Source organism: Siphateles boraxobius, unplaced genomic scaffold, assembly GCF_051911475.1.
Source record: "Siphateles boraxobius isolate OS27281-9 unplaced genomic scaffold, OSU_SipBor_1 30, whole genome shotgun sequence".
In the NCBI taxonomy this organism is placed as follows: Eukaryota; Metazoa; Chordata; class Actinopteri; order Cypriniformes; family Leuciscidae; genus Siphateles; species Siphateles boraxobius.
In genome coordinates, this window is record NW_027508920.1 from 18,863,142 (window position 1) to 18,890,730 (window position 27,589).

The 27,589-nt window shown below is 38.2% G+C and overlaps 1 protein-coding gene across 5 annotated transcripts in view; it reads right to left on the reverse strand.

The window, feature by feature from the left end:
• Window positions 1-27,589, reverse strand: part of sphkap (SPHK1 interactor, AKAP domain containing) — a 179,089-nt gene that overhangs the window by 47,060 nt on the left and 104,440 nt on the right. For 3 of the 5 annotated variants that reach the window (XM_077248495.1, XM_077248491.1, XM_077248493.1), the window contains exons 3-4: window positions 10,614-10,716; window positions 6,199-6,309 (exon numbers count right to left, since the gene is read on the reverse strand). In XM_077248495.1, coding sequence (XP_077104610.1) covers window positions 6,199-6,309; window positions 10,614-10,716 — 214 coding nt within the window. Of the gene's footprint in view, window positions 1-6,198; window positions 6,310-10,613; window positions 10,717-18,587; window positions 18,858-27,589 lie in introns of those variants that run through there. The other 2 variants (XM_077248496.1, XM_077248494.1) reach the window with 1 other exon arrangement.

The following is a 27,589-nucleotide window of genomic DNA, read 5'->3' on the forward strand; positions in this document are numbered from 1 at the left end:
TTTACACCTGCCTCTCACCCAAACACACATCATCAATTACAACACAATACACACACAACATTATCAAACCGAATTTAATAAGAGAAGAACATTTCTGGCAGTGTTTAATCCTAGTGGATTATTTTCTGACCTTCAAATGAAACAGATGTACATTTAATCCCAGGTATGAAGCTGAGGGTTTCTTGTTAACCTAGCCATGCTCTGTGGCCGTTTCTCAATATGCGTTCTTTTCTGTAGTACTGTCTCAATACACAAGTTTGCATTTTGGCAAGAACGGTTAAAAATCCCGGAAGTGTTCTTGACACTCTCATTGGTAACTTGTGTGAACTTGACGGCAGAAATATCCCAGCATTCATTTCGGCAGTCAAGGAAGGAGCGGGGAGCAGAAAGGCAGAACAACAGTAAGTCGCTTTTCTACCATTTCGTATGCTATTTCATCACTAAATTCACTTCTGAGAACATTTGATGCGAGAAACTGTGTGGATTTCAAATATTACCATTTTTACGAAAATTTATGGCGAATCGAAAATATGCTCAAACATTTTCGGTAGTGAAGAATCTCCATAAGCGCACGCGGGTGTAGCTGGCGAACCAACCGGCCAGTCATGCTGAAAAACTCGTTTTACCCCACAGTCAAGAGACCATAGCAGCAGAGCAAAAATGGAAGAAGAAAAACAGACCCACAACTGTAAGAAAGTTTTACTTTTCTTACCGCTGTTATTATATAATTTCATTCTAATTAATGTGATAACATTTTAATTTAAACCAAGGGACATGTGAGGAAACCGCTGCAATGATTGAATGGTGAGCGGCCAACAAAGCTCTCTTTACTGGTCGGAGGAATTCCAAGTAGGCTTAGGCGATAAAACCTGGCTGTTATCATCAATAATTCTTGTTATGTTTGGGTACTGAAGACGGCGCTGTGCGGGGGTATTGCGCAATACCAGCAAGAACACATCGCCTCAAACTGTCAGCAGCGTTCTGTGTGCTCGTCACCTTGTAAGTTCATTCTTCAAAGAACAACTAGAAAGAGCGTTCTCCCCAAGAACACAAGTCCGTTCTTTGCATTCTTGGTTTTGAGAAACGGCCTGTTACTGTGATCATAGTGACACACATACCGGCTCTTGATCACAGTGACACATTCAAATGTTCAAATTCCGCAAATTGAAATTGCTAATTGAAAATATGCCCAATGGAAACACGTCAATTTCGCAAAAACTCCCATTTATTGCAAACAAGTTTTTACGCTCGCATGAGGTGGTTTTTCAGGCATTTCGAAAAATAAACATTTCGCAAAACTGCAATGGAAATGGTTTTTGCGCATTTACAGGTCACCTGATGTAGATGACGCGGTATTTTTGGACAGAATACGAGACAGAGTTCTTTATTAAATGTATAAAAGACAAAAGAATTAAAGGAATATTGGATTCTAAACCTGAAAGAAATGCCACAATCAAGACCTCGAAGCAGATATGACGGAGAAACACCCAGAAACACCTCATATGTGCCGCTCTCAAGTATAAGGGTCTTTCCTTGTCATTAATGATTGGATAACACACGTCACCTTTGATTATTAATAATGACCAGTGCAGTGGCTGAGATATAAGTTACATAAACCTACCAACGTCCATTGGCATTTTTGGAATGACTTATCGCGAGAGGAAAAAATGACGTTTTAGTCGCATAACATCGGTTAATGGAAACGCCGTCATTTCGCATTCGTTTTTTGTCAACATTTAGAAAAAAACGCAAAAGTTTTGCGCAAATCTGTAATGAAAAACGTGCCTAGTGACACACACACCGCTTCTTAATTACAGTGACACACACACACTAGTTCTTGATCACAGTGACACACAAACTGGTTCTTGATCACAGTGACACACACACACACACACACACACACACACACACACACACACACACACACACACACACACACACACACACACACACACACACACACACACACACACACACACACACACACACACACACACACCGAACTCCAGGCTGCTCCAGAGGGACTGGCTATGCAATTAGCATTCTGTCCCTTTCCTTTACACAAAACTGTCTGCTAAATGACAACTAATAATCTACATTTGAATGAATATCTAAAGAATTTCTCACAGACTGTTTTAATGGAGGCAATATTCCTCGTCGGAGCTCGTCCAGCAGAGATCAATGAGCAAGAGTTAATTGCTGTATATGCCAATGGAATCCAGTATGAAGGTAAGAGAAAAACAAAAGATTATAAAAACGTTCTAGAGATTTTTCACCAAAAACAAAACAATCAGATTGGGAGGATAGAGACAAGGGAAAAGAGCTGAAAATGTATATTGAGTGAGTCCGTTTTTTTCAACTGCGTACACACAAAATCCTTACTTGTCACACAATACCTGAAACCTGACACTCAAACACTATAACCACACACAAATCTGAGAAACCATACACCAACTCTTGGCCTTCGACTCAGTTTTCAATTTCATAAAAGACTTTTTGCAAACCACAACACACAATTCTCTATGTAATACAAAAATCCAACAGGAAATATACTTTTTCAAAAACAACCTATCAAAATGCCATACTAATACATCAGTGCCCCGCACTAACTCCTCACATGAGCAAACACTCATTGATTTACTAAACACCAACCAATCATGACTATAGACTAGGCCTTAAATAGGCCAAAGGTCAAGTTCTAGGGATTTCGGACTGTGTAATACTGTATTCACAACCACTTACAGTAAAAAAAATGATAATCTTGCTTTCATGTTTACCATTCATTTTTCAACATCTCTCAGCCGATTACTTTCAATCTTGTACAGAAATGTACATAGAAGCTTATGAAAGAAGAGCTTTAGGTTTTGAACAATGTGTATTTAATATATCCAAAATATAATCAGGGCAAAGGTGTTTGCAATGCTTTTTTTGCTTTTGAGATGTGTTTGTGATCATTTTAATGCATTGCTTCATTTTGCAAGATATGTGAGGCATTTCGCATTTTGTGTGTGCATGGATTTGTGTGTAAAGTTTTGAAAAAAAAGAGTCACATTTTTGAAAATGTGTGTAAGCAGTTGAAAAAAACTGTAATGAGCTGACAATATGTAAGGTCATGTTAACACCTTATACGGATTATTTATTAGAGAAAGTTCATGATTGGTTTAAACCCACCAACACTACATTTTGACCTGTTACCCTGATATTCCTTCACATGGAATCATGAATTCAATGTATTTTTGCACATGCACCACTGTTCAAAAGTTTGGGGTCGGTAAGACTTTTTAAAGTTTTTAAATGAAGTCTTTTCTGCTCACCAAGCATTTATATACAGTATACAGTTATATACAGAATATCAAATACACAGTAAAAGCAGGAATATAATTACTAATATACTATTTTTATTATTTAAAATAACTGTTTTCTATGTTAAATGTCATATGATCCATCAGAAATCATTCTAATATGCTGATTTGCTGCTCAAGAAACATTTTGAAAATAGTTGTGCTGCGTAAAAAGTTTGTGGAAACTGGGATGCAATTTTGTAGGATTCAAAAGAACAGCATTTATATTTGAAATATAAATATTTTGGAACATTATAAAAGTCTTTACTGTCCCTTTTGATCAATTGAATGCCTTGCAGTTTTCTTGCATTTATGATCAGCTTTTTAGTAAAAGTTAAAGTAAGTTTATCGTGTTTCTCCAGAGACAGTAGAACTCCTGTCCGCAGTCAAGTCGCATGGACCGACCGTCATGTACAGAGTAACACGTTTTAATGTTCGTATTCATTCATTCGTTTGTGAAATTAAATGTTTATGAGATATTCAAAGATTTGAGCAATTAAAAGCCATTACCATTTACTTTCTTTGTTTAACAGTTCAATCAATAACATATTAGACAGAACTGTTAAACGGAGACAGTAAACTAAAGACGGAGAATGGGAGCACTGTTTGGTCAGGCGCTGGCTTTCTCAGCATTGTCAAAATAAAAGTCCCACTTCTGACACATCAGCCAAACAGAAAAAACATATATTTAAATCTTTGGCAATTTATGCCAAATATCGAATGATATGTCAGCCTTGGCGATATATCAGTCAACCGCTACTTTAAATATGAACAGGTCTTTCCCTTTACAAAAAAAACAAAACAAAACATAAATATGACACTATTTCAACATTTATTTTCTATGCAAAGCATGCTGGGAAATCCACTGACCAATTTTTTAATTAAAGACAATTTCATTGTTTTCACAATAATACAAAAAAAAAACAATTAACGCAGACATTTTAGATAAAATCACACACAATGTTAATGTGATCAACATTATGTCAACAGAACTCAACAGATCAAAATAATATTTGAAACATAAAATGTTTAATTAAATCAATAAATTATAATTTTTTAAATTGTAAACATACATTTAAGTTGGGGGTAATAATCCCCTTAATTACTTTTAGAGTGTGTCTTTCTCACTTTCTCTCTCTACTTCACCGTAGCCTTGGCACTCAGCGCTGGCATTAGGATCTCGACGCCAGCTGGTGTGTGTGGGTTTTGACTCCCTGTGTGGAGCTTTTGTGTTAAAGGAACATCATGTGTGACATCAGCGCAGTTAAAGCACAGCCCTGATGAAACCTGTTCTGACTGCACCTGAGCCTGGGGGTGGAGAAGTCAGTCTGACCAGCCCAGCGCACTCATACGGAACATGTTAAGAGATTTTCTGCCATCACAAATTACGGGCTGTAGTTTTCTGGCTACAGAACCAGTGGACATCAGACCCACTTTGCACAATTAAAAACATTGTTGTATTGATTTTTATTTCAAGGTGCACCAATAGTTTTTCTGTTTGTTCCACTGTAAAAACCCATGCACAACAAATGAAAAAAAGTAAGCTAACAAAAGTTGTTTTATTGCACTTATACTCAAGTATGTTTCCACATTGAGTCATCCTAACACACAATTTTTCATTGAACAATGTTTTGCAAGTTCCCAGCATGCATTGGAGCTTGAAATAATCATGTGGTGACTATAATTAAAACGTTTTTACAGACTTAATTTATGCTGCCGTTACTGCTGCTGTTGTCACTGTTATTTAGATGTCAGATTTCATCATTTTTATAATTTCATCATTTGTGCATCTCATTGAAACTTTGGGATTTAATATATTTTGTCATGTTGTGAAGTGGGCTTTGAAAATCAAACATGATGAAAGAATGAGGTTTGTAGCCCCTTGCATTGCTAAATACGAATCCATCTTAAATTGCCTTAAGAATTTACAAAAGATTTAAGTTTTCAGTTGTTAGTTGAGTTAACTTACCAAATTGACTGTAATAAATCGCCTTATTTTTTTTAAGTTAGGTCAACATTCTAAAGTACCGATATGAGAGTGATCTTGGACTTTATACTGACGCTTATCAGCAATGCATTTTTGTTTAGTAGCTTTGTCAAAAGGCAATTACCAGTTATAACCAATCAAAACTGAGCATTCAGATATGACATTTTTTTAAAGGAGTCTGCCGCATTTCCCAACTATTCATAATTTTTTATTGTTGAATTTTAGTAAAATGCTTCAGAGTTCACAAAATTAAGCAAAGGCCTACATCACTGAACAATCCTGCCATAAATTTTCCATACAATTAGCATTTCGCAGATAATCAGACAGGTAGTGTTTCATTACCAAGGTACAAAAATGCTAGCGTGATCGTGGCATAATTTTATGCATAGTAAGATGGTTGCAAAGCTGTCATTTACACGAGACAAGAAACTTGTCATTAAAGTAAAGTGAGGTATATAATCTGTCATTAGACTCTAATTATCCTGTCCTGCAGTTTGTGCAGCTGTCATCCGTTTGCAGTTAAATGTATTCTCTCAGTTCTGAGAATTACTGCATTTATTATTCAGCCACAGCCAACATCATACCGCATTATCACCCCAATCAAGACCACATTTATCAGTGGGAGGGTGAACACAATATAAATGCCACCGCACTTCCACGCGGTCACATGTGCACGCACACACACACACACACACACACACACACACACACACACACACACACACACACACACACACACACACACACACACACACACACACACACACACACACACACACACACACACGCAACGTTAATCACATGTATGGATATATGCGTGCTGATGGTTTCAGCTCTTCTGAGAGTGTGTGATATGTGAGAGAGACTCACTGTCGGGCAGCCTCCATCATGCTGGTCCTCCAGGAATCCAATTCTGCAGAGCGTCTTATCGTTCTTCAGCCAGTACTCCGACGAATCCAGAACACTGTTACTGCACAAAACCTGACACAAACACATACTTTTATCAGACTGAGGCACAACACTTCAAAACGTTAAATTGTGAACTTACAGCCAGGGTTTACATCCATCTTTTTGAAAATACCATGCATACATTTTGTGAAGTTCACATGTGTGATTGGATTTTACTAAGAAAGATCTCTGATGTCATGATCACACACTTCATGTCAGCGTATCATGCTTTGCCACTGTCACCTCTGACTTGCTTAGTTGGGGACACTTAATATTCGACAAAATTATTGATCTGACTGCATTGACACCATTGTATGAGAACTGAACTGAGCTGGAAGATGACATTTGTTTTTGCAGAACTGCTTTAGATGAAATAAACTAATTGAATAATTGATGATCTTTACAATGGAACTGAATCAACACTAAACTGACTTCAGCTGAACAACAGCCGAAATGGGTCATTTTCCTGTTATCTCTGTAAAGCTGCTTTGAAACAATCTGTATTGTATAAATGCTATATAAATAAAGGCGACTTGACCTGGAAATGTTTGGCATGTCTTTTGCATGTATTAGGTTTTGCATTTGTTTTACGTTGAGGTTTTTCACATTCTGTTTTCTTTTAAATTCATACCTAACCGGACAGTACGAAATAATAGAGGAATGGCATTAAAAATAAAAATGTCAGTCAATTAAATCAAGTAAAACATATTAATTTAAAAAAAAAATGGGTCAAATTGACAAATAAACATTTAAAATGGTTAATTTAATTTTTCAAGTTGACATGTAGTCGTAAGCATGTTTTAAATGTTAGATAAATGTAATAATAAAACACTTTAATAACTCATTTTAAATTGCATTAAAAAAAAGCATTGGTCAGTTGATTTTCTTAATCCATTTGCCAACTGCGTTTCTTTATCTTTTTGTCACATGCTTTTGTTGATGCATTTGTCAATTGTGTTAAGAAATGCCATTGGACAGTTCACACACATCAAATGAAGTGAATTTAAAGACATGCCTTTTGGATGTACGATGGGCACCAGCTAGGACAAATGGTGATTATTATTTATCGTAATATTTTACTACATTTTTAAACATGTTTTAAATATTATAATAATTAATAAAGCAATGTATTCGTTCATTTGAAAAAGTGGTTTACTTTTTGGGATTTTTCATTTAAAAATGACTGAATTATTGATTTCTTCATTTTATTTTTAAGTGGCACACCTAGTCCTCGCTTTAAATCCTTTGGCACAATGATAATGTGTTTGTTTCAGTAAGAAGCCCGTTGCAGTTTTCTGGGCGGCTTCAGGACACATTAGCGTTTACACTATTTAACCACCTCTGAATGTGCTTTGAGTTTCTGAAAGTCATTTACACCTGTATTTAGTCCTATTCACTGATCGGATCACTGATAAAACTACAAGTACATAAGTACAATGGTGCCATACTGTCCAAATTCCCCAAATATTGTACAAAAACAAACAAACAAGCAAAAAACTACATTTAGTTAGCAGTATAGAATAGGCTTTATGCCGAATGTCACATAAATAAAACATCACATCTGCTTATCAGAGAAAGTGTTAACAGCAGTATGAACTGATGGAGATATATATATTCACTTTTAAAGTAAGCAGCTAACCTAGCCTGTTATTTTTATTGTTGGCATTTTATTCCATTTTAATATCTGAATGTTAGTAAGAAAAACTAAAACGAAAACTTTTAGATATCAATCTGCAAATGCGATGGACATTGGTTATGCTCATCTTTTGAAAAAACAAAACAAAAAAAAACACAAAAACTTGAACCGGAAGTGATACGAACTGGTTTAAAGAATACGGAAGTGTGTTGCGCATAATCTCCATACAGTGCATATTACTTTAATATGAGCTGAATTGTTGCAATACACATAAGCACAAATTTAATATCTTTTCAGTTTCAATCAAATATTCAGCACACAAGCATCTCGTTCTAACCAATCCCGCCCACAGCAAGCCAGCACCTATTGACTTCACCATGTCTGTGGTGATTGGTAATTTATTTATTATAATTTACATATGAATATTTAATATAGCCTCATACTTCTGGCAATCATGCTGTCACTGGTGTGTAACATACCAGCTTTACAGCCAAGTAACCACGTCAGTAATGGACTATTATGGATTATTAATGAAAGGTTGAGTGTGTGACACTTCAGGGAACTGTGCTGCTTAATACTGCGTAACGCCAATGTATATGTGCAGGTCATGTGTTCAACTAATGCTTATTTCATTACCTCAATTAGAGTGACCTCTAATTGAATTACCACTACTATTGGTACGTTAAACAAACACAAACCTTCTCTGTTAGTGTGTAAACTTCAGTTTGAGTCATTATCAGTGAGGCTAAGTAAGCATTGATTATCTCACTGTGTATTTGAGGAGTAAACACATATCCCTGTGTGTGTGTGTGTGTGTGTGTGTGTGTGTGTGTGTGTGTGTGTGTGTGTGTGTGTGTGTGTGTGTGTGTGTGTGTGTGTGTGTGTGTGTGTGTGACACTGCATGTGTTTACTTTGTTTAATCGAGTTTGTGGGTGTTTGTATCTGTGTTTTTATGTGTGAGCACATGTGTGTGTTTTCTTTGCCCTTGCTGTGTGTGCCATCTGTACCGACTGTTTTCCTGGCAGAGACGGCCATATGACAGGGTCGCTGGGACAGTTGCGTCATGGTTCAACATGGTTAAACTACTGACAGAGCTAATATACCGTTACATGAAAGATAACCTTCGGCAGATGGGGGATCATTAGCACACATGGGATAAGTGCTCAAGAGATTAATGTGTATTTATTTCATTTAGAAATGTAGAAGTCTGCTGGCCAAATTAAATGACCTCTCACAGTAATCCTTCCTCATAGTTACGCAGTCTGTTTCGTATAGAAATGCATGGAAAGCCAAGCACTCACAAAAGTGTGATAAAGTTACATTTTTTTTCAGTATTGTTTTTTTTTTCTTCAATAAGTTGATTCAAGTAACAAGCGCAATCAAGGCAAAGCCCAAAAGAAATCTCTACTGTGACCAAACAACTTCGCATAAATATTATTTCATTAAGTATATTTTATTATTATATTATTATTATGTATATGTACTAATAACAATAATACCATGATAATAATCAAATAATTAATAAGAATGAATAACAATTGCACTACAATAATAAAATCAAAATATGCATTGAATATAACTAACATATTGTTAATACTATTAATTATATACTGTTAATACCATTAATTATTATATTAATACCAATAATCACGTAATAATGCTCATTACTTCTACTATACTACTACTAAAAATAATAATATATATTTAGCACACTACACGAATAAAACAAAATATTAATTATTTAATAATTATATCAATAATAATAATTGTTATCATTATTATTATTTAATAATGCATATTATCTATCTATCTATCTATCTATCTATCTATCTATCTATCTATCTATCTATCTATCTATCTATATCAAAAATAAATAAGTAAATAAAACTATTACAATCAATACTACACAGTGGATATTTGACACTTAAAAGTAAAAATAAGCTGTATCAGTATCAGTCATAAAGAATACCAATGTTCAATATATAGATGATTCAAGACTGATAATAATTAATAATAAAATTCTTTAAAAAATAAGCCACGTCAAACAGGGTGCCGAACCCTGTGCTCATCAATAATGACCAGTCCCACTTAATCTCATAACAACTCCCATGAGAGCTTCAAAATAATTAGTACAGTGTCACGCTATTGTAACCTCCTCTTCTCCTGATCCCTGGATCTGCTCCCACAGGGAACACTTTCCTTTAGCATCAAACCACTAATAAAGCCCCTGGCTGAATGAGACAAAGTTAAAAGAGCTAGAAGACAAGGATTGGGATAATCATGCTGCATGTTCTGTCACACTCTCAGTCTCTCTCTCTCTGTCCATTCTCTCTCACACTGGCAGAACATCAGCTAATGTAACCTGACTTGTAGTGCAGCTGCCTACAGAGTAAAAAGTGCTGATGGCAAAAAGCCAAAGTCCCTGTACCCTGGACAGGTGGAAGAATTCAGCCAATCAGCACAGCTTCATGTTAATCACACTGTGATTGGAGCATGCGATTCTTGCTAGTGTTCAAGTACAAGAGCTCACCTGCTGAGTATGATGTGGTGCATTGGGCCAAAACCGACTGCACGCCAACTAAACAGCACACACACACACACACACACACACACACACACACACACACACACACACACACACACACACACACACACACACACACACACACACACACACACACACACACACACACACACACACCTTCTTGCAGGCGGAGACAGAGGACCCAAGGGTGCTGTCAGATTTGACTTCCTGTGTGTCCGCGGACTCCGACCCCTCAAACATGGCAGATGATTGGAAATTACTGTGGAAAAAGAAAAAAGATTGACAACTGAATCCACAATCAGTTCAATATAGTGCGACAGTCTCCATCCACTTTCTTGGTGGCGTTGCTTCTGGAAGAATTTTTCCCATTCATTTCTCCAATAGGGATTTAATAATGCATAAATAAAAAATATTCAAGTATTTTGACAGCACCGACTCTAAAGCCTCATTTATACTTCTGCGTTGTTGTCCATGTTGACGCGCAATTACACATGCAGAGGGAACATGTGAAACCCGAGGGAGGGGTTCTAGCAGACCAATCACCGCGCTAGCGTCCAGGAGAATTGATGCGTTGGTACGCCGAAGGGTACGCGCGCTACACACAGCCTACGACGATGCTACGGCGTGAGTATGACGCAGAAGTATAAAGTTATATGCAGTGCTTCATGGGAGTGGGCGGAGCTTTAGAGCTCTTTTGGCTCTCTGATTTGTGGAATTTTCTGTTCAGCATCATGGGTAATGTAGTTTTTCACCAGGAATTCCGCTATTAAATACAATTATTTTAAAAATAAGTTGATGGGTTGCTTCAGCAAAAGCATATACTACCGATTAACAACCTGATAAGTCACAGTAGGTCTGTCTTTAAAGGTGCAGTGTGTAAATTTTAGCGGCATCTAATTGTGAGGTTGCGAATTGCAACCAACAAAAGTTACGGTGGCCGACAGGAAAAGATGTCGACTGTTTAAATTTGAATCGCGTTCTGTGTGTGAATGAATGAACGGCACAAATGCGCGCTATTGTTTACAGGCACTTACATTAGTAAACATGTTATTTTTACATAAACACATCTAACCTACTAGTTTAGCTTTTACCAAACTATATTGCTATACTGAGATGAGTAAAAATCGACTGAAATATGTTGAAATAAAATGTCTTTGTATAAGCAACGTATTAAACTGCAAACATTTATATGCCCTAATATAGGCTATCATAAAAACTATATTTTACAGACGAAATATGTAAGACACAATTTAGTTAACTAGTTTTGGATAGATTATGAAGTTTTTACTGTAAAATAGACTACTGCCAAATCAAATAAGCTTTTGTTCGCCAATTTCTGCTCATATGTTAAATATATTGTATGTTTTGTCAAAAATAAGTCATCAACTAAGATGTTTTTATAGTGTTTGTTCCAATTTAGGCTTTATTCAAACTAATGAATCCTTAACTTTGAAATAGCCTACGTATGATAACATGTATACTTTAAAAAAAGAAAGATTACACTTGAAATATTGTTAAATTGTAATTGTTGTTGATTTACATGTGAAAACTTGAATAAAATAGCAAAAAATATATTTACAAGGTAGATGTAAACAAAATCTTAATAGGTCAATATAAACCTTCTCATTAAATTATGTATTATTGTTCTTTATTAGTGACACATTTGGGGAAAGGATATATATTCAAAACTTATATATAATATATTTATTTATTTATTTATTTTGTCCTCGCATTCTTTCTTGTGGTACCCTCTCAGTGACATTCCTGACTGAAAATCTCATTATGCGGGTCATTGTCTTCTCAGGTGTGAATCACAGCATTATTCATGATCATTCACGCCCCAAACGCATATTGCCTTTCCAAACAAAAAGTGTGTTAAAAAATTTAAATCAATATATTGTTTTATGTGAATGATTAGGCAGGATGATTTTCAGATCACTTTGAAGCAAAAACTCTAGGCGAAAACACCCATTAGTCAAAAGTCTTGTGAACACATATTTAGTGGCCTTATTTCAGAAACATTAATTTTAATTTTTTCAATAACCATGCATAAACATTATTCTCTCAAAAATACAAACATGTACATACATGTTGCTCACATATTATGGTAGCGCTGTTTGTGCTGAATAGAGTGTAATGACAACTTTGCCATGTTTATAAGCAACTGAAAAAAGCACAAATGTCAGGGCATGTCAAAACATCTCAAGGACCCCAAAAACATATTGACCCCAGAGGGTTAAAGGTTTATAAGCTATTGCTAAAAATCTATTTCTGTATGGAGAATCTAACTCTTGCACTAACCAACTGTCTTATTTGCTTCTTACTGTAAAACATTACGTCTGAAGAAGTGCTAGAATGGGTTAGCAACTTTTAGAAATTGTCGGAATAAAATTAAGCTTACTCTCACATGACATTTGTAGATAATGGGAATGGAAAAGAAAATAACATGGACTATTTAATTAAATTTGTTCAGATTAATTGGCTCAGGGGGCACATTGAGTGAGGATGAAACAGTCAATCCTCTGAGGTGACAGAAGTCCAGCATTACCCAGATCATAGACTGTGCAGTGATGTTCATTTCAATCTCAGCTCCTCCATGTTCTCCCTCAACACAGCCAAATTAGCCTCTTTTGTTTATATTATAAATAATATTATAAATATTCATGCATTTTCCCTGCAGAATGTTTGTGCTCAGAACAAAAAAGCACCATAAAAGGATCATTAATCGATCTGATCATTACATGACATAATCATCTCATGTGATCAAAGCTAAGTTGAAAAACACAAATGACATTTGGGAGCCACAGAATTCAAGACCTGGAATAAAGTTTTACTACATCAAGGTATCTAATAGCTTTAGTGGGGACTTTTACTCCAGTGTATATCAACATGCGCCTCCATAAGATTGTGTTTTGTGTTTCCCAGTCGAAATAAAAAAATAGGGGATGAAAATGACAAGACAATAAATTACCCTTGTGCATCAATTTAAAAAAGATAGAGTGTTCCTTAGAGGACAAAAATGTCCATGTCAAAAAACTGTCTTGAAAATTTGAAGCTTTCAAACACAGACTTAAGTTTGGTCTCATTTTAAGGACCCTTGGCTGATTTTTGTTGAAGTAAAACACAAAAGTTAAACAAGTAAAACAAAAAGTTATAGAGGTTTAAGCTTATGAAAATGATTTATGAACATTATTTTATATAAAATGTATATATAATAAAACATATTGAACTGCTAGAAAATCAAAGCCATAAATCTGGGGGGAAATGAACTAATTGTGAAATGTGAACTAAATGTGAGTCAAAACAAGTGAGCTATTCTTTATTTCCTATAATAAAAATCTTTAAATACTCAATCTAGTGCCTTCTGAAATAGACCGTAAAACATATTAGCGATGTTCAAAAGGACTTTTTACAAAATCATTTACCTCAATGACTAGTCGAATAATCGGCCTTGAGGAAGCCCTGTATAAGTACGCCGGTTTCGGGGAGAGTTCAGACGTATTCTTGCGTTCAAAAACAGCAAGACAGAGTGCAACGGAATGGAACAGAGTGTGGTTTTCAATGGCTGGACTGCATTTAACTCGACATGGTGTGATTTAAAACACAACACATGTCGTGGAAGGATGTTCAAAAGAACAGCTTGCGATGTGACGTGTGTGACATGACGTCCTTCACATTTCAGAGAGGGTTATATACCGTGAAAAATGTCTAACAGCTCAAGCACCACATGCTGTGAGCACGCTAAAAATGTCAAAATAAGAAAATAAATATTAAACAGTAACTAGGTTACCATTGTGACTTATCACTTGTGTGTGTTTTTGTTCCTCTTTATTTCATGCCCTCATGAGAAAAGACTTGTTCGACCGGGCTTTCGTCAAGGTCATAAAGGTTAGTTAACAAATGACATAAGCTCTCCATTCAGGAAGGCAAACACTTGAGCATCCAAAGGCTTTACTGCTTTGTTCTGAGGTTCTGTCTTGTCAGCCTATATTCACCTAAAATATCTATGAATATCTTTTGGCTTCAATCGAGGATTACCTGTGAGCCTTGAGGGACTCGTGAGGGATCTTTTAGCATTAAACACAAAGAAACAGTCAAAATAGCTGCAACCACAAGCAATTTTCTTGACGCAATGTGTGGTTCAGGTGACGGATTTGAAAATGTGAGAAACGCACAGTACTTCAAATCTCTTCCATCAACACATTGGGCTGCCAAGGCTGCCACGTTAATGATAAAACAGTTATTTTTTAGTTATGTTCAGTTCATTTTGAGATTAGCAAAGTTTTCTCGTCACTATGGTCAATCATTGTTTGCTTCTGCAAGCAATTTGTCTGTCCACACCAGGCAAAATCAATCACAAATCACAGCCAATCAGAAGAGCATGTGGGCGGAGTCTCTCTACAAGTGTACTGCTGTCTCTCACTCGTAATTAAATGGATAAGTATGAACAAGTATGTACTCAAATAAATAAATATCAAATGATTTTAACATTACTCAAAATCTGAACACAGTGAACGATACAATCTCTGTCATGGACTAATTGTTTGTTCACATAGCATTTACATTTTGAACAGGTCTGAGGTAAAATAATCCATTGTCGCTTTCATTATGGTGTCACCCAAAATTATATTCAAACTCATTAATTAAACAATTTTAGCATGTTACAAAACACAAGTACCGAAGCTAATCATTGAGCTGTCAGTTATGATGTACCCGAAATAGAAACCATTGCAAAAATAAAATCGTGTATCACAGATGATTGGGACAAAAACTCTGTTTAGCATGGAAGAGACCTTGCATCGCATTTGGTTAGGAGACTGTGTAAAGCATAAGAGTCATCTAAAATTTTTGCCATTGCTGATTTTCTCCCCATCACTTTATGAAATATGAGCCCGTTCTCATCCTTTGGCGGCATATGTGACGCCATATGACAAAACGGCGAAATACTACGCACATGGCACCCTTTAGCGTGAATATAACACGCGAACCCAAGGCGTCATAAAGTTGACTGGCATCCTTTAGCGTGAATATGAGACGCAGACCCTACCCCACACCTAAACCTACCCATCACAGTGCGTGTTATATTGACGATAAAGGGTGCCATGTGCGTAGTATTTCGCCGTTTTGTCATATGGCGTCACATATGACGCCAAAGGATGAGAATGCGTTAGAAATATCCTGCAGCAGAAATATATCCAACGCAAATGAAGCATCACAAGAGTTATATGAATGAATTCCAAGTATATTCAGAGAGTGAATTCGCCTAGTGAAGTTCTGCATCAAGGGTCGGCTTGAGCCTAACGGTAAGTCTGCATTTTCTCGTTTATGGGCTGTTTTTTTTATGTAAACACATGCTAGATGGATGTCGTTGACATTTGCATTCACGTCTCACGTCTTTTGCAGAATCTTGCGCATGCATGACACAGCATCTAAAAACGTGCTGCTTAAGTTAAAATAAATTGAGCGTTTAACAATTGCATCTCGAGACCTTGCCATTCTACTGCCCTGCGTCACTCTCTGTGCGAACCGGCCTTTAGTGTGTTAAGTTTGCCTCACTATTGATGTGTTGAATTAAACAGCAAGGTCTTCGCACATATTATTTGTTTAGGTGCACATACATATTTGTAATTATGAAGTAAATCAGCTAAATATGAAGAAACGGTCCTCTCGAGTGGCATCCTCATAGCTCAACCAGAAGCCATGATTTTAGCTAAATTTACTGTAAAACCATTACTAATGTTCTTGTAACATTTGCATGAAAGCACACTCGTTTGTGTAGCTCGTGTCAGATTGAACTCTCTTTCTCCTTGTAATGCAATGGTTTATGACACAAAACCATAAATGCCATTTGACAGCCATCAGATGCACTTCTCTTTTGATTGCTTCGCAGCTCAATGAAAACAGAAGTTAAAAATCATCAAATTATCCCTGGAGGACATGAGTGCAGCTGCCTGATGTGTTTGGATGTGTCGTGGGCCTGAGCACACCGAATCTCCAGTCTTTATGGAAATCATGTCAATGGTTATGTGAAGGGTTGTTATTGTTTATCAACGAAAAAAATGGAAACATGTTATAGCCGGAGGACATTAATGGTGCTGAAACATGATTAAAACCCTCACATGTGCACTTTGCACATGATGACCTGTCAAAATCCCATTCGATTTTCTCAGTCTGTCAATCAAAGCTTCAGCAAGTGATGCAAATGTTGTTTTAAGCCCTGTTTACGCCACCAGCGAACTGAACTGAATTTTCAATGAGAGTTGCCCAGCTAACAGGGAACATTCTCAGAACTTTAGTTATAATCTCAAAGTTATGAACAAGCGTTCTACCAGTAACGGGAATATAATGTTTTACTTGTTTCAGAATGTTCAGAGTCCGTTTAAAATTAACATCCTCATAATGTTTGCAAAATGATCCAATGAAATTGTTCCTTTGACGTTCATATAAGCAAGAAAAAATAATTTTAAAACATGTAAATAACTGGACGTTTAAAACGTTCAGAGAACATTCAGAAATAATATTTTTAACTTAATGAGAATGTTAATAAAACGTTTTTAGAACATATTTTCGTTAGCTGGGTAGTGACTTCCCGTGGGGTGACAGTGACCTTTTGCAACGGGATGTGGGCACATGACAAGGCTTTATGCAAATGCAGAGTCACTTGATACAAACTTACACTTCCAGATCTCACCTGGCAAAGCGAGTTTACATAGGCAGTTTGTATTTTTTACACCATATAGAACCAAAACTAGGAAAAACATGTATAGGCTATAACTAAAATATCAGTGCAACTGCAAATATAGTCACTAATTTTCTAACTTCGGCTATTAAACAAGATCTTGATTTTGATGAGCATCTGCAAAATGAACAATAAATAAATGTAATTTCCCATATTTCTGTAACCATGCGCCCTCTGTCCAAAACCCAAGACTTGAAAGATATGCCAAGGAACCTGAACATCTAAAATGATTAGCAGGCAGTAAACCTTTCGGATTGGCTAATAATACATAAGGGCAAGGCTGCTCACCTGACCCTTTTTATGTTTACATATCTGTGTTTATTTAATGCAGTTTTAAATCCGATAATTCGGCCATTGTAACAGTTTAAATAAATAAAACAATTAATCGACGAATCGTAGGCTACCTGTCCAGAAAAGCTACATGTAGACAAGTTTTTAATGAACATTTCCGAGATGTGTTTGGCGCATTTGCGCTCTCCGTGACTGTAGTTTATTTCTCTCTGACAGACTGCTGTACCCTCAAACAAACCGGGGAACGTTTAATCTTTAATTTGATGTGGTTAATGAACTTTAAGATTGTAATGACACTTCGTATCAAATTCATTTCGCTGTCATGGTTTTAAAATTATCCTTTTGGCCGTTTAGGTCAGATATTGAGGTGAGAGGAGAACCGCGCTTTTCACGCTTCTCACTATGGTTTTAAGATTGACAACCGAGCCCAGAAATCCGTCACAGTAGTCTCATCTGATAATCCTTGTAGTTCATCATATATTTGGGAAAGCGGTGGGTCTGCTAGAGGGAAGCATATAAAAATGACCGAGTTTCCCCACATCCAGCGCGCGCGAACAGATGCGCAATAAATGCTGCGCGACGTCAGGAGCCAGCTGAGATAAATAGGTTGTTTTACAAAGACATATTATCTTGAGCTATTTTCTGTGCTTAATCGTTCAGAGACACGAGCATGAATTCTAGGCTACTACAATGCCTTTGACGTTTATTCTGGAGGAGTGAGCAAGCTACAGCTATAGCTGAATAAGCAGAATTGCGCTCAATCTATTTGAATCTAAATAAACTCGAATCTTTAAGTAAACATTCGATTGCATTTAAAAAGCTAGCGAATTCAAATACACATTCAAACCGCATATTGGAGCTTGTACACCTTTTTCACGTCTGGAGCGAGTGCATGCACAATTATTGATTACTAATTTAAGTCTTTTATGTGTCGTTTAAGTACAAGTAAATCTGGTTTAACACCCAAAAATGTCAGACTACGTTGCCAAGAAGCATATTAAAGGAGAGAATCGGACATAATGATATACAGAATGTCATGTTAAAAACCGTGTGTCGTGCTCCACGATTTAAGATGAAAAGGCAAAAATGCGCACACTTACCCCAATGTTTTCAGAAGGCACCGAGCTTCTGCCACTCATCCAACAACTAAAAAAAACGAGCACTAAGTAGCTTTATGCTCCTATATCCTGAGTGCCAAATAGCCAAAGCACTACGTAGCGCGTGCCGGTTCCCCTGTCCCGAGCGCGAGCACATCACAATCTGAATCTGTCAGTGCAGCGGAGGAATCTCCAGCGCTCGCGCAGCGCGCTGCTGTTAGTTAATATAGTGGCGCGCGGGAGCTGCGCACAGACTGGACGGCAGTGAATGCCAGAGACGGCTATGGACCGGGAAAGCATAATCAAAACTCTACGTCACTGCGGGATCATTTGATAAACAGAAAGCTGTAACGGGTCTCACAACGCGTCGGTGCTCATAATAAGACCAACTGTAAAAGAAAAACGAGGACAGATTGATAGTTCACGAAATGCAGTTACACTGAATATGGGACATGTGCAGACTGATATCAGCAAATAGAAATTGCAAGATAGATGGATAGATATTTTATAAATTAGATATCCAGATTTGTTTGGCCAGTTTGGGCCACATATGAAGATGCCCAAATGTATGGTTTTTCACAATTTTAATCACAATTCCTCTTCACATATCACTAATTACAAAAAAAAACGAAATACAAATTTGATATGTAGTCACTAAATTAATATGAGGTCATAAAAGCTATGTACAATAACACAGAAGGATCTAAAGGTTTTGTTTCAAATCACTTTCTATGAATCGTAATGTCACACAGTGACAGTGACGTAACTGCTTGAATTTTCATGTCTTCAGAAAAAGGTTTTATACATTTCATTTATAAAACCATGCTTTGTCTTATATTACTGTATCTTGGTTTTAGCTTTCAGAAAAGGGAAAATTGGCTGAGGGAGAGACTTCACTCTTTCTCTATCTTGATCATCGTAATCAAGCTCTAAATATAAGTCTATCTATCATGGCTTATATATTTTGCTATTGGATTCAATGGGAACACAAAAATGATATTTGATGTTGTTTTTGTTCACCATTATAGTTTTACCCATGACTTCAGCTTCTGAGAACAGTGCAAATAGAAGTTCAAAAGTGGTTCAATAGAAGCTCATCTCTAAAGAAGTGTTGTTTCTTCACACCCTATAATATATATTTCATTGATTTATCAGGGAGAAATTGAGAGAAAAGAGAAGCTGCTGTCTGCATCTTTTAGTGCATCAGATGTCAAGACTAACAAAACCCAGCAGTGATTCTGTTTCCATTACAGATTCAGTATCTTCAGTAAGTACAACTAGTATAATTCAACCATAATAACCATCAGTACCCACAAGTTTCTATTGCACTGCAAAATATCCTCTTTTAACCTTCAGTCCCCAGTCAACACTAAGACATTAAAAGTTGCCTGAAAATGTGTCTCTTTAGGGACGTGCTTTTATGACATTATTTGTTACAGTTTTATTGTGTAATATAAATGATGCAGAAGACAGCATATGTTTAATCACAGCCTCTCCTGACACTGCGGGTTACAGAATGGATATACAGTACAATCTTGCTCATCCTGTTTATGTTCTTTATCAATTTCTCTTTCTCATTATATTGAGATTTCAGTCATAAGGGAGTATAGGAATGCACTGATCTGATACTCGATTTTTTTTTATATTGGTCAGACGGGATCGATCCAAAAATTCGATACTCTGTGTTATAGTTGTTACTATTTAAGCTCAAAAAGGAAAAAAAAAAAACCCCACCATAAATGTTTTTGTGCACTATATTCCGGGTCTTAGACATTCGATAGCTTTGCTTTCCTTCACTGTAGCAGGCACGCCACGTCAGTTTGTCGCCTGCAAATCAAGGACAAATAATATTTAGACTATATACAGAATACTATATAGAACAAATCTATACTATATAGCCCTTAATCTGTAACAATGTTTAGGTAAGTGGCACGTGTCAAATTTACGTCCACATGAACGGCCGGATTCAGGGTTTCCCAGCAGAATATTGCCCAGAGCATCACACACCTTTACCCGATTGTCGTCCCACAGTGATCCTGGTGCATCACTTCTCCGGGTCAATGACGCACACGGTCGTCCACTTTATTCAAAAGAAAATGAGACTGATGGGACCAGGTGACCTTCTTCCACTGCTTCAAGGTCCAGTTCTGACGATCACATGCTCATTGTAGATGCTTTCAACAGTGGACGGGTCATCATAATCTGATTGGTCTGCAGATTTGCAGCAGAGTGTGATGCGCTGTGTGTTGTGACACCGTCCTCCCTTAACCATCATTACATTTTTGTATGACTTGTGCCACAGTAGAGCTTCTGTTGGCTCAGTTCAAACGGCCTTCATTTCCGTCATGCATCGATGAGCTTTGGGAGCCCAACACCCTGTCTCTGGTTTGTGGTTTGTCCCTCCTCGGACACTGTTGGTAAATTCTCACCACTGCTGACCGGGAGCAACACACAAGCCTTGCCGTTTCAGAGATACTCTGACCCAGTCGCCTTGCCAAAAAAATCTGGGCCTTGTCAAAGTCGCTCAGATCTTTATTCCTGCATTTTCTTCATTCTTATTTTTCTTTTTTTTAATTTAATACAGCATTGTGTTATCGGGTTGGCATTGGTATTGGCAGATACACAAGGCTGCGGTATCAGTCTCTGTATCGGCCATGAAAAAGTGGTATAGAGGTATCCGGAGGAAGACTAGAGATTTGCTGTGATGATGGAGTGAGGAGCAAAATAACACAGACGGCAAAAGAATACTAAACAGCTTCAGCTTGAAAACCTCCGAAATTCAGTCAAGTCAGAGATGAGGAGCACTTGAGCTTTTTTCCCCCAAAACTAGAGACACGACTCCCTGTGAGGAAGCCTGCTTTGATAAAATAATAAAAGTGAAAACGAGAGCGCTATGAAAATCAGCCGAGAGTATCCACTGTACACACAGACAGATGAAAGAAACGCGTGTAGGGGAAGCGATGAAGGAGGCGGACATGAGAAAGAGGAGACGTGACACAGACAGAGATATTTATGGGATACGGGCGGCATGACCCGCAGGCCCAGGGGCTCTTGGGAAAGGGCAGGCCGCATGACGAGACTCAGATGCGTTTCCGAGCGCTCTTTCATGACGAGTGCGTACGCCAGGGGCCGCATTAGAGTTCTGCAAATCAAATGCAAATTTCATGTGTCACTTTAATGATATGCCAACACCCGGTGTTGTCTAAATGCTGTAAAGACAGGAGTCTGTCATCTAATTGGGAGGGATGGGTAAGAGTCAGGGCAAGGTATTTTTACAGATGCATGAGATGGTATCGTAATGGACAGGATCAGTCTGTGTGTGTGTGGATTACAATACAGCTGTGCTGGAGAACGAAATTAAATTGACAATCATTTCCACCTAATCCCACAGTCAGATAAGCAGGTCTTTTATCTCATCATCAAAGACACAGAGTGGCCTTTGTCAAGAGTACACACTCCAATCGGGTAACCTCTCCTGTGGGAGGAGGCGCACAGGGTTCGACCCACGTGGGTGTAATTAGCGTTAATGGGATAGTTGATCAGTATAATTACTGAGACTGCTGTTATTCTAATCGTGGGGATTTGTAAGTGTGTCTGTGTCCTCTGCACATCAGCTACCTCTCATATTTCAGATGGTTACGACCTGCTTCGCTGATTATGATAATCGCACGCCGCAGCCAGGGCGCAGGTTTCTTTTCGACACGAGTGCATTTGTGGCCGCCGTTCTCGTCAGATTGCACTGTAAAAGTTGTAAATAAAACAAAGATTATTTGAAATGTTTTATAAAAAAATACTAGTGTAAAAAATGATTTCAAAATTGAAAATGAAGTAAAGATTATGCACTTAAAAATTCATTTTTTAAAGTTGTAAATAAAACAGATTATTGGGTTATGTTATACCAGAAAATACTAACACTGTAAAAATAATTTTTCAAAGTTGTAAATGAAATAAAGATTACTGTAGTATGTTTTACAAGAAAATTATGCACTTTAAAATCTATTTTTTGTGAAGTTGTGAATAAAACAAATTAATGGTTTATGTTATACAAGAAAACACTACACTGTAAACTTTTTTTTTTAAGTTGTACATGAAATAAATATTACTGTTATTATATTATAATATTAATATAATATGTTTTACAAGGAAACTATACACTTTAAAATCAAATTTTTTGAAGTTGTGAATAAAACAAACAATCATTATAGGAGAATGTTTTACTAATACACTGTTGTAAATAAAACATTTAAGACATTAAACAATACAATAACACATTTCTTAAAGTATGCCTTACAAGAAAATACTATACTGTAAAAAATTACTTGTAAATCAAAAGTTAATCAAAGATGATTTGTAAATCAAAGATTATTGGATTCGGATTTACTAGAAAATACTACACTTTAAAAAAATAATTTTTAGAAGTTGTAAATAAAAATGTTTTTCATTTTACAAAAAAAATACTATTTTAGTCTTTCTACTTTAAATTTCCATATTTAATTAATTGTGTTACTTGCTGTTTCTTTGTAATTATTATTGGTGAAATTAACTTGCCATTTATGACGAGAAGGAAATCACAAAGATAACCTTGTGTATGCGTTTGTTTATGAGTTCATGAGTTTCCGGTGGTGGAAAGATTGTGTTTCCAGACCACAGCTGAGAGAGCATTACCATTCAGACCAGTAGTCTACAGTGCCAAGATCTTCTCTCTCTGAGCATCAGTCACCCGTCATGTCTGTCTGGCATAGCGAGTCTATATGTCATCTGACTGATCTTTATTCACTGTCCATTTTATCTATGATTATGATCTCCTCTCCACCTATTCCTAACAGTCATTTTCACTTGTCATTTCTCTCACAATTCCCGACATCCTCCAATATCAATGTCTCTATGTCTCTCAGTTCTAATGAAGGCTCAAAACGCTCAAATGCTTCCTGGACCACAAAAGGAGATATTATACAGAATGGTAACTCATACTCAGAATTTGTCCTCTACATTTAACCCATCTAAGTTAGTGCACACACATTAGGAGCAGTGAGTAGTGAACACACACTAGTCATTTTGTTGGTTTTGACATTTAATTTAAGTATGTCTATGATTTTTACAAATTTTCTTATTTCAGTTTTAGTTATTTTAGTACATAACTTAAACTAAATGAAAATGAGAAATGTTGCATTGGCATTTAGCTGAAATAAAATAAGTTTAAGTTTTAAATTCTACTTTTTTTCAGGTAATATTTTATGTCAACCAACAAAAATGTTTCTAAATATTTTTTCATTTTAGATTTAGTTAACTATAATAACACACACACGCACACGCACACGCACACACACACACACACACACACACACACACACACACACACACACACACACACACACACACACACACACGCACGCACGAACGTACGCACGCACGCACACACACACTTTTTCTTCTTCGGTTGTCCATCGAGATCCGATGATGACGTCCACGCCTTTAACGGTGAGATCTTTGATGACTAAACAGTCCTATCCTGGACCCACAAGCTCTATTGCAGGTGGGGCATATGTATGTGATGGTGGTAGTGGTCACATTGGCAGCTATGGCTGCCTTTCTCCTGGCTCGCTTCTGCTGTTTTCTGGTTGTCCTCTCCATCTCTAGTGTACAAACCCCCTCTCCACATAGCTGTCGCCAGATGGTGCGGTCAGCAGCAACATCCTCCAGATCCTCAGGTCTGATCTTACACTTTCTCAAGGCGTTCTTCATCTGATCTTTATAGCGCTTCTTCGGACCCCCAGCTGAGCGTCGACCATGATGTAACAGGCCATATAGTACTCTGCGGGGCAGACGACATGGGGGCATCCTTATCACATGCCCCAACCACTGCAGTTGGCGCTGGGTAATAATGGCCTCAATACTTCTGCAGTTCGTCTTTTTAAGTATTTCAGTGTGAGGTACCTGATTACGCCAGGTAATTCCCAGAATGCGCTGAAGGCAGCTTATACGGAATTGCTCTAAGGACTTGATGTGACGGCAGTAGGTTACCCATGCTTCACAGCTATAGAGGAGGGTGGTGACACAGACCGCTTGGTATACGGCGACCTTTGTGGAGGGATGAAGGTTCTTAGTATGAAAGACTCTGCATCGAAGTCTCCCAAAGGCAGCTGATGCCTGTTTAATTCGGCTCTGGATTTCATTGTCGATGCTGCTATCCTCAGAGAGAAAACTCCCCAGATATTTGAAAGATGGCACTACTGACAACTGTTCATCTCCAACAGTGAAGGCAGGAGATGTGGGTGGGACATAGGCTCTCCATTGGCAGACCACTTCTGTCTTGGTGGTGTTGACAGTCAGCCCCATCCTGCTGTACGCCCTCACCGCCACAGCAAGGACAGTTTGAAGATCCTCCGGAGTATGGGCCACAAAAGCACAATCGTCTGCATACTGTAGCTCCAGGACCTGCTCTCTGCTGATTTTTGTTGTTGCATGTAGCCTCCTAATGTTAAAAAGGTTGCCATCTAATCTGAAGTCCACTGCCACACCACTGCTGTTTTCAATCTCATTGTGGAGAAGCTTGGTGACACACAGGAGGAAGATGTTAAAGAGCACTGGCACTAACACACACCCCTGCCTCACCCCTGTGCGAAAAGGGAACGGCTCAGACTCTTGTCCGCCTACGGTCACCCGAGCTGTCATCCCATCATGGAATTGGCGAAGGATGTTAACAAACTTATCTGGACATCCAAACCTGAGGAGGACATCCCATAAGAGCTCTCTTTGCACAGTGTCGAATGCTTTCGAGAGATCGACAAATGCCATAAACATGTCCTGATGTTGCTCCCGGCACTTTTCCTGAAGCTGCCGGGCTGTGAAGATCATGTCGATCGTGCTCCTGTTCTTTCTAAACCCACACTGTGATTCTGGCAGCATTGACTCAGTGATGTTGTTAATAAGCCTCTGATGCAGCACTTTGGCCATGACCTTACCACCAACTGAAAGGAGTGATATGCCCCTGCTATTGCCGCATACGGCCTTGTCACTCTTGTTCTTGTAGATGACTACAATGTTTGCATCTCTCCATTGCTGTGGGATGTTCTCATCAGTCCAGGCCTTGGTGATGTACTGGTAGAGGGTGCGCATACATATGTACCCTCCCTCCTTCAGTAGCTCAGCAGGGATGTTATCAGCACCAGGGGGCTTGTTGTTCTTAAGGGAACGGACAGATGATAGAACCTCCAGGAAGGTCGGTGGTAGACTGAGATCGTGGATGGGAGGAAGTTCAGTCAGTTCGTCCAGGATGGTGGGGTCTGCATCAGAGTCCTGATTAAGCAGGGTGTCAAAATGGTCAGCCCACCTCAGTAGGATACTATTCTGATCCTTCAGAAGTGTTTGCCCATCAGCTGTTTTCAGGGAAGTGACACAGCGATTTGTTGGACCGTAGATGGATTTGATAGCATTATAAAAATTATGCATGTCATATTTATCTGCAAAGGATTGGATTTGATGTGCCTTTTCAGTCCACCACTCATTCTGTATGGCCTATATATCCTTTTGCACTTTCCCCCGAGCTGCCTGCCAATCGTGTCTAGCCTTAATGGATGAAGGGTTATCTAATGTTTCCCGGTGTGCTTTCCGCATATCCTTAAGCAGGTTGTGGATGATGTCTGAGTTATCATCAAACCAGTCTTGGTGGTTCTTGCTCTTATAGCCGATGGATTTGGCTGCTGCCTCATAGAGCACAGAGCAAATATAGTTCCACTGTTGTTCCATTGTGTTTTCTGAGCTCAGACAAGTTTCAGACTCCATAAGATTCTCAGCAAGGAGACGTCGAAACTCACTTCTTGCTTCTATGTTTCCAAAGTGGGTTCAATTTAGCCTCTTATTTTTGGACTTTTGCCGTCGCAAAGGGGTACGCACTTCCATATTGAGCTTGGCCACAATCATACGATGGTCAGTCCAGCACTCTGCACCTCTAATGGCACGAGTGATGAAAACATCCTTGATGTCATTTCTCCTCACCATGATGAAGTCAATCATGTGCCAATGTTTAGAGCGAGGGTGCATCCACGAGGTCTTATATTTTGCCTTCTGCTGGAAGATGGTGTTAGTTATGGTAAGGTTATGCTCAGAGCAAAGAGTAAGTAACCTCATACCATTTGCATTCTCCCTGCCAATGCCATGTCTACCTAGTACTCCACTCCATATCCTGTAGTTCTGTCCCACCCTAGCGTTAAAATCCCCAAGCAAGAGGATCTTATCACTCTTAGGGATCTGGCGAAGAGTTTCATCCAGTGCTTAATAAAAGCATTCCTTGGCTTCATTTTCAGATGGCAAAGTTGGTGCATAGGCACTGAGAAGTGTGGCATAACGCTTTTTTGCCAGGGGAATACGGAGGGTCATTAGCCTTTCACTAATGCCAATAGGTGTTTCTGTGAGACTTGGTAGAAGCGTGTTTTTGATGGCCAGTCCTACTCCATAAAGATGTTTTCCACCTGGGGGGAAACCTTTCCAGAAGAAGGTATAGCCCGTTCCTTCCTCTGTTAGAGATCCTTCATCCAGAAGCCTAGTCTCACTCAGGGCAGCAATGTCGATGTTGTAGCGGCTCAGCTCAGCAGCGATCAGGGCTGTTCTCCTGTGTGGTCTGTCAGAGATGCCATGCGAGTCCAGGAGAGTCCTTACATTACATGTTGCCAATTTTATATTGTATTGTTTCTTATTTTTCTTATTTCGACCGCAGTAGTGGAATAACCCGATAGACGCGGTAATCTATCCAGGTAAATGGTTGAATGGGCAATTTTTAGGCCACCTTTTCTAGGCCCTTCCCCAATGAGGTAGAGCAGTGCGGTCCCTAAATAGGGCTGCTCCGTCGCACAGGGGTCTGCCGAAACACCTGCCATTCAATCCCAGTTGATAGCGACCAAATACCGAGCAAAACCGCTGCCTTGCAGGGCTCTGACTAAGAGCTCCCAGTCTATTCAAACCTGCCCCCGTCGTCAGAGTCCCCATCGCCGTCAGACTTTTAACCATAT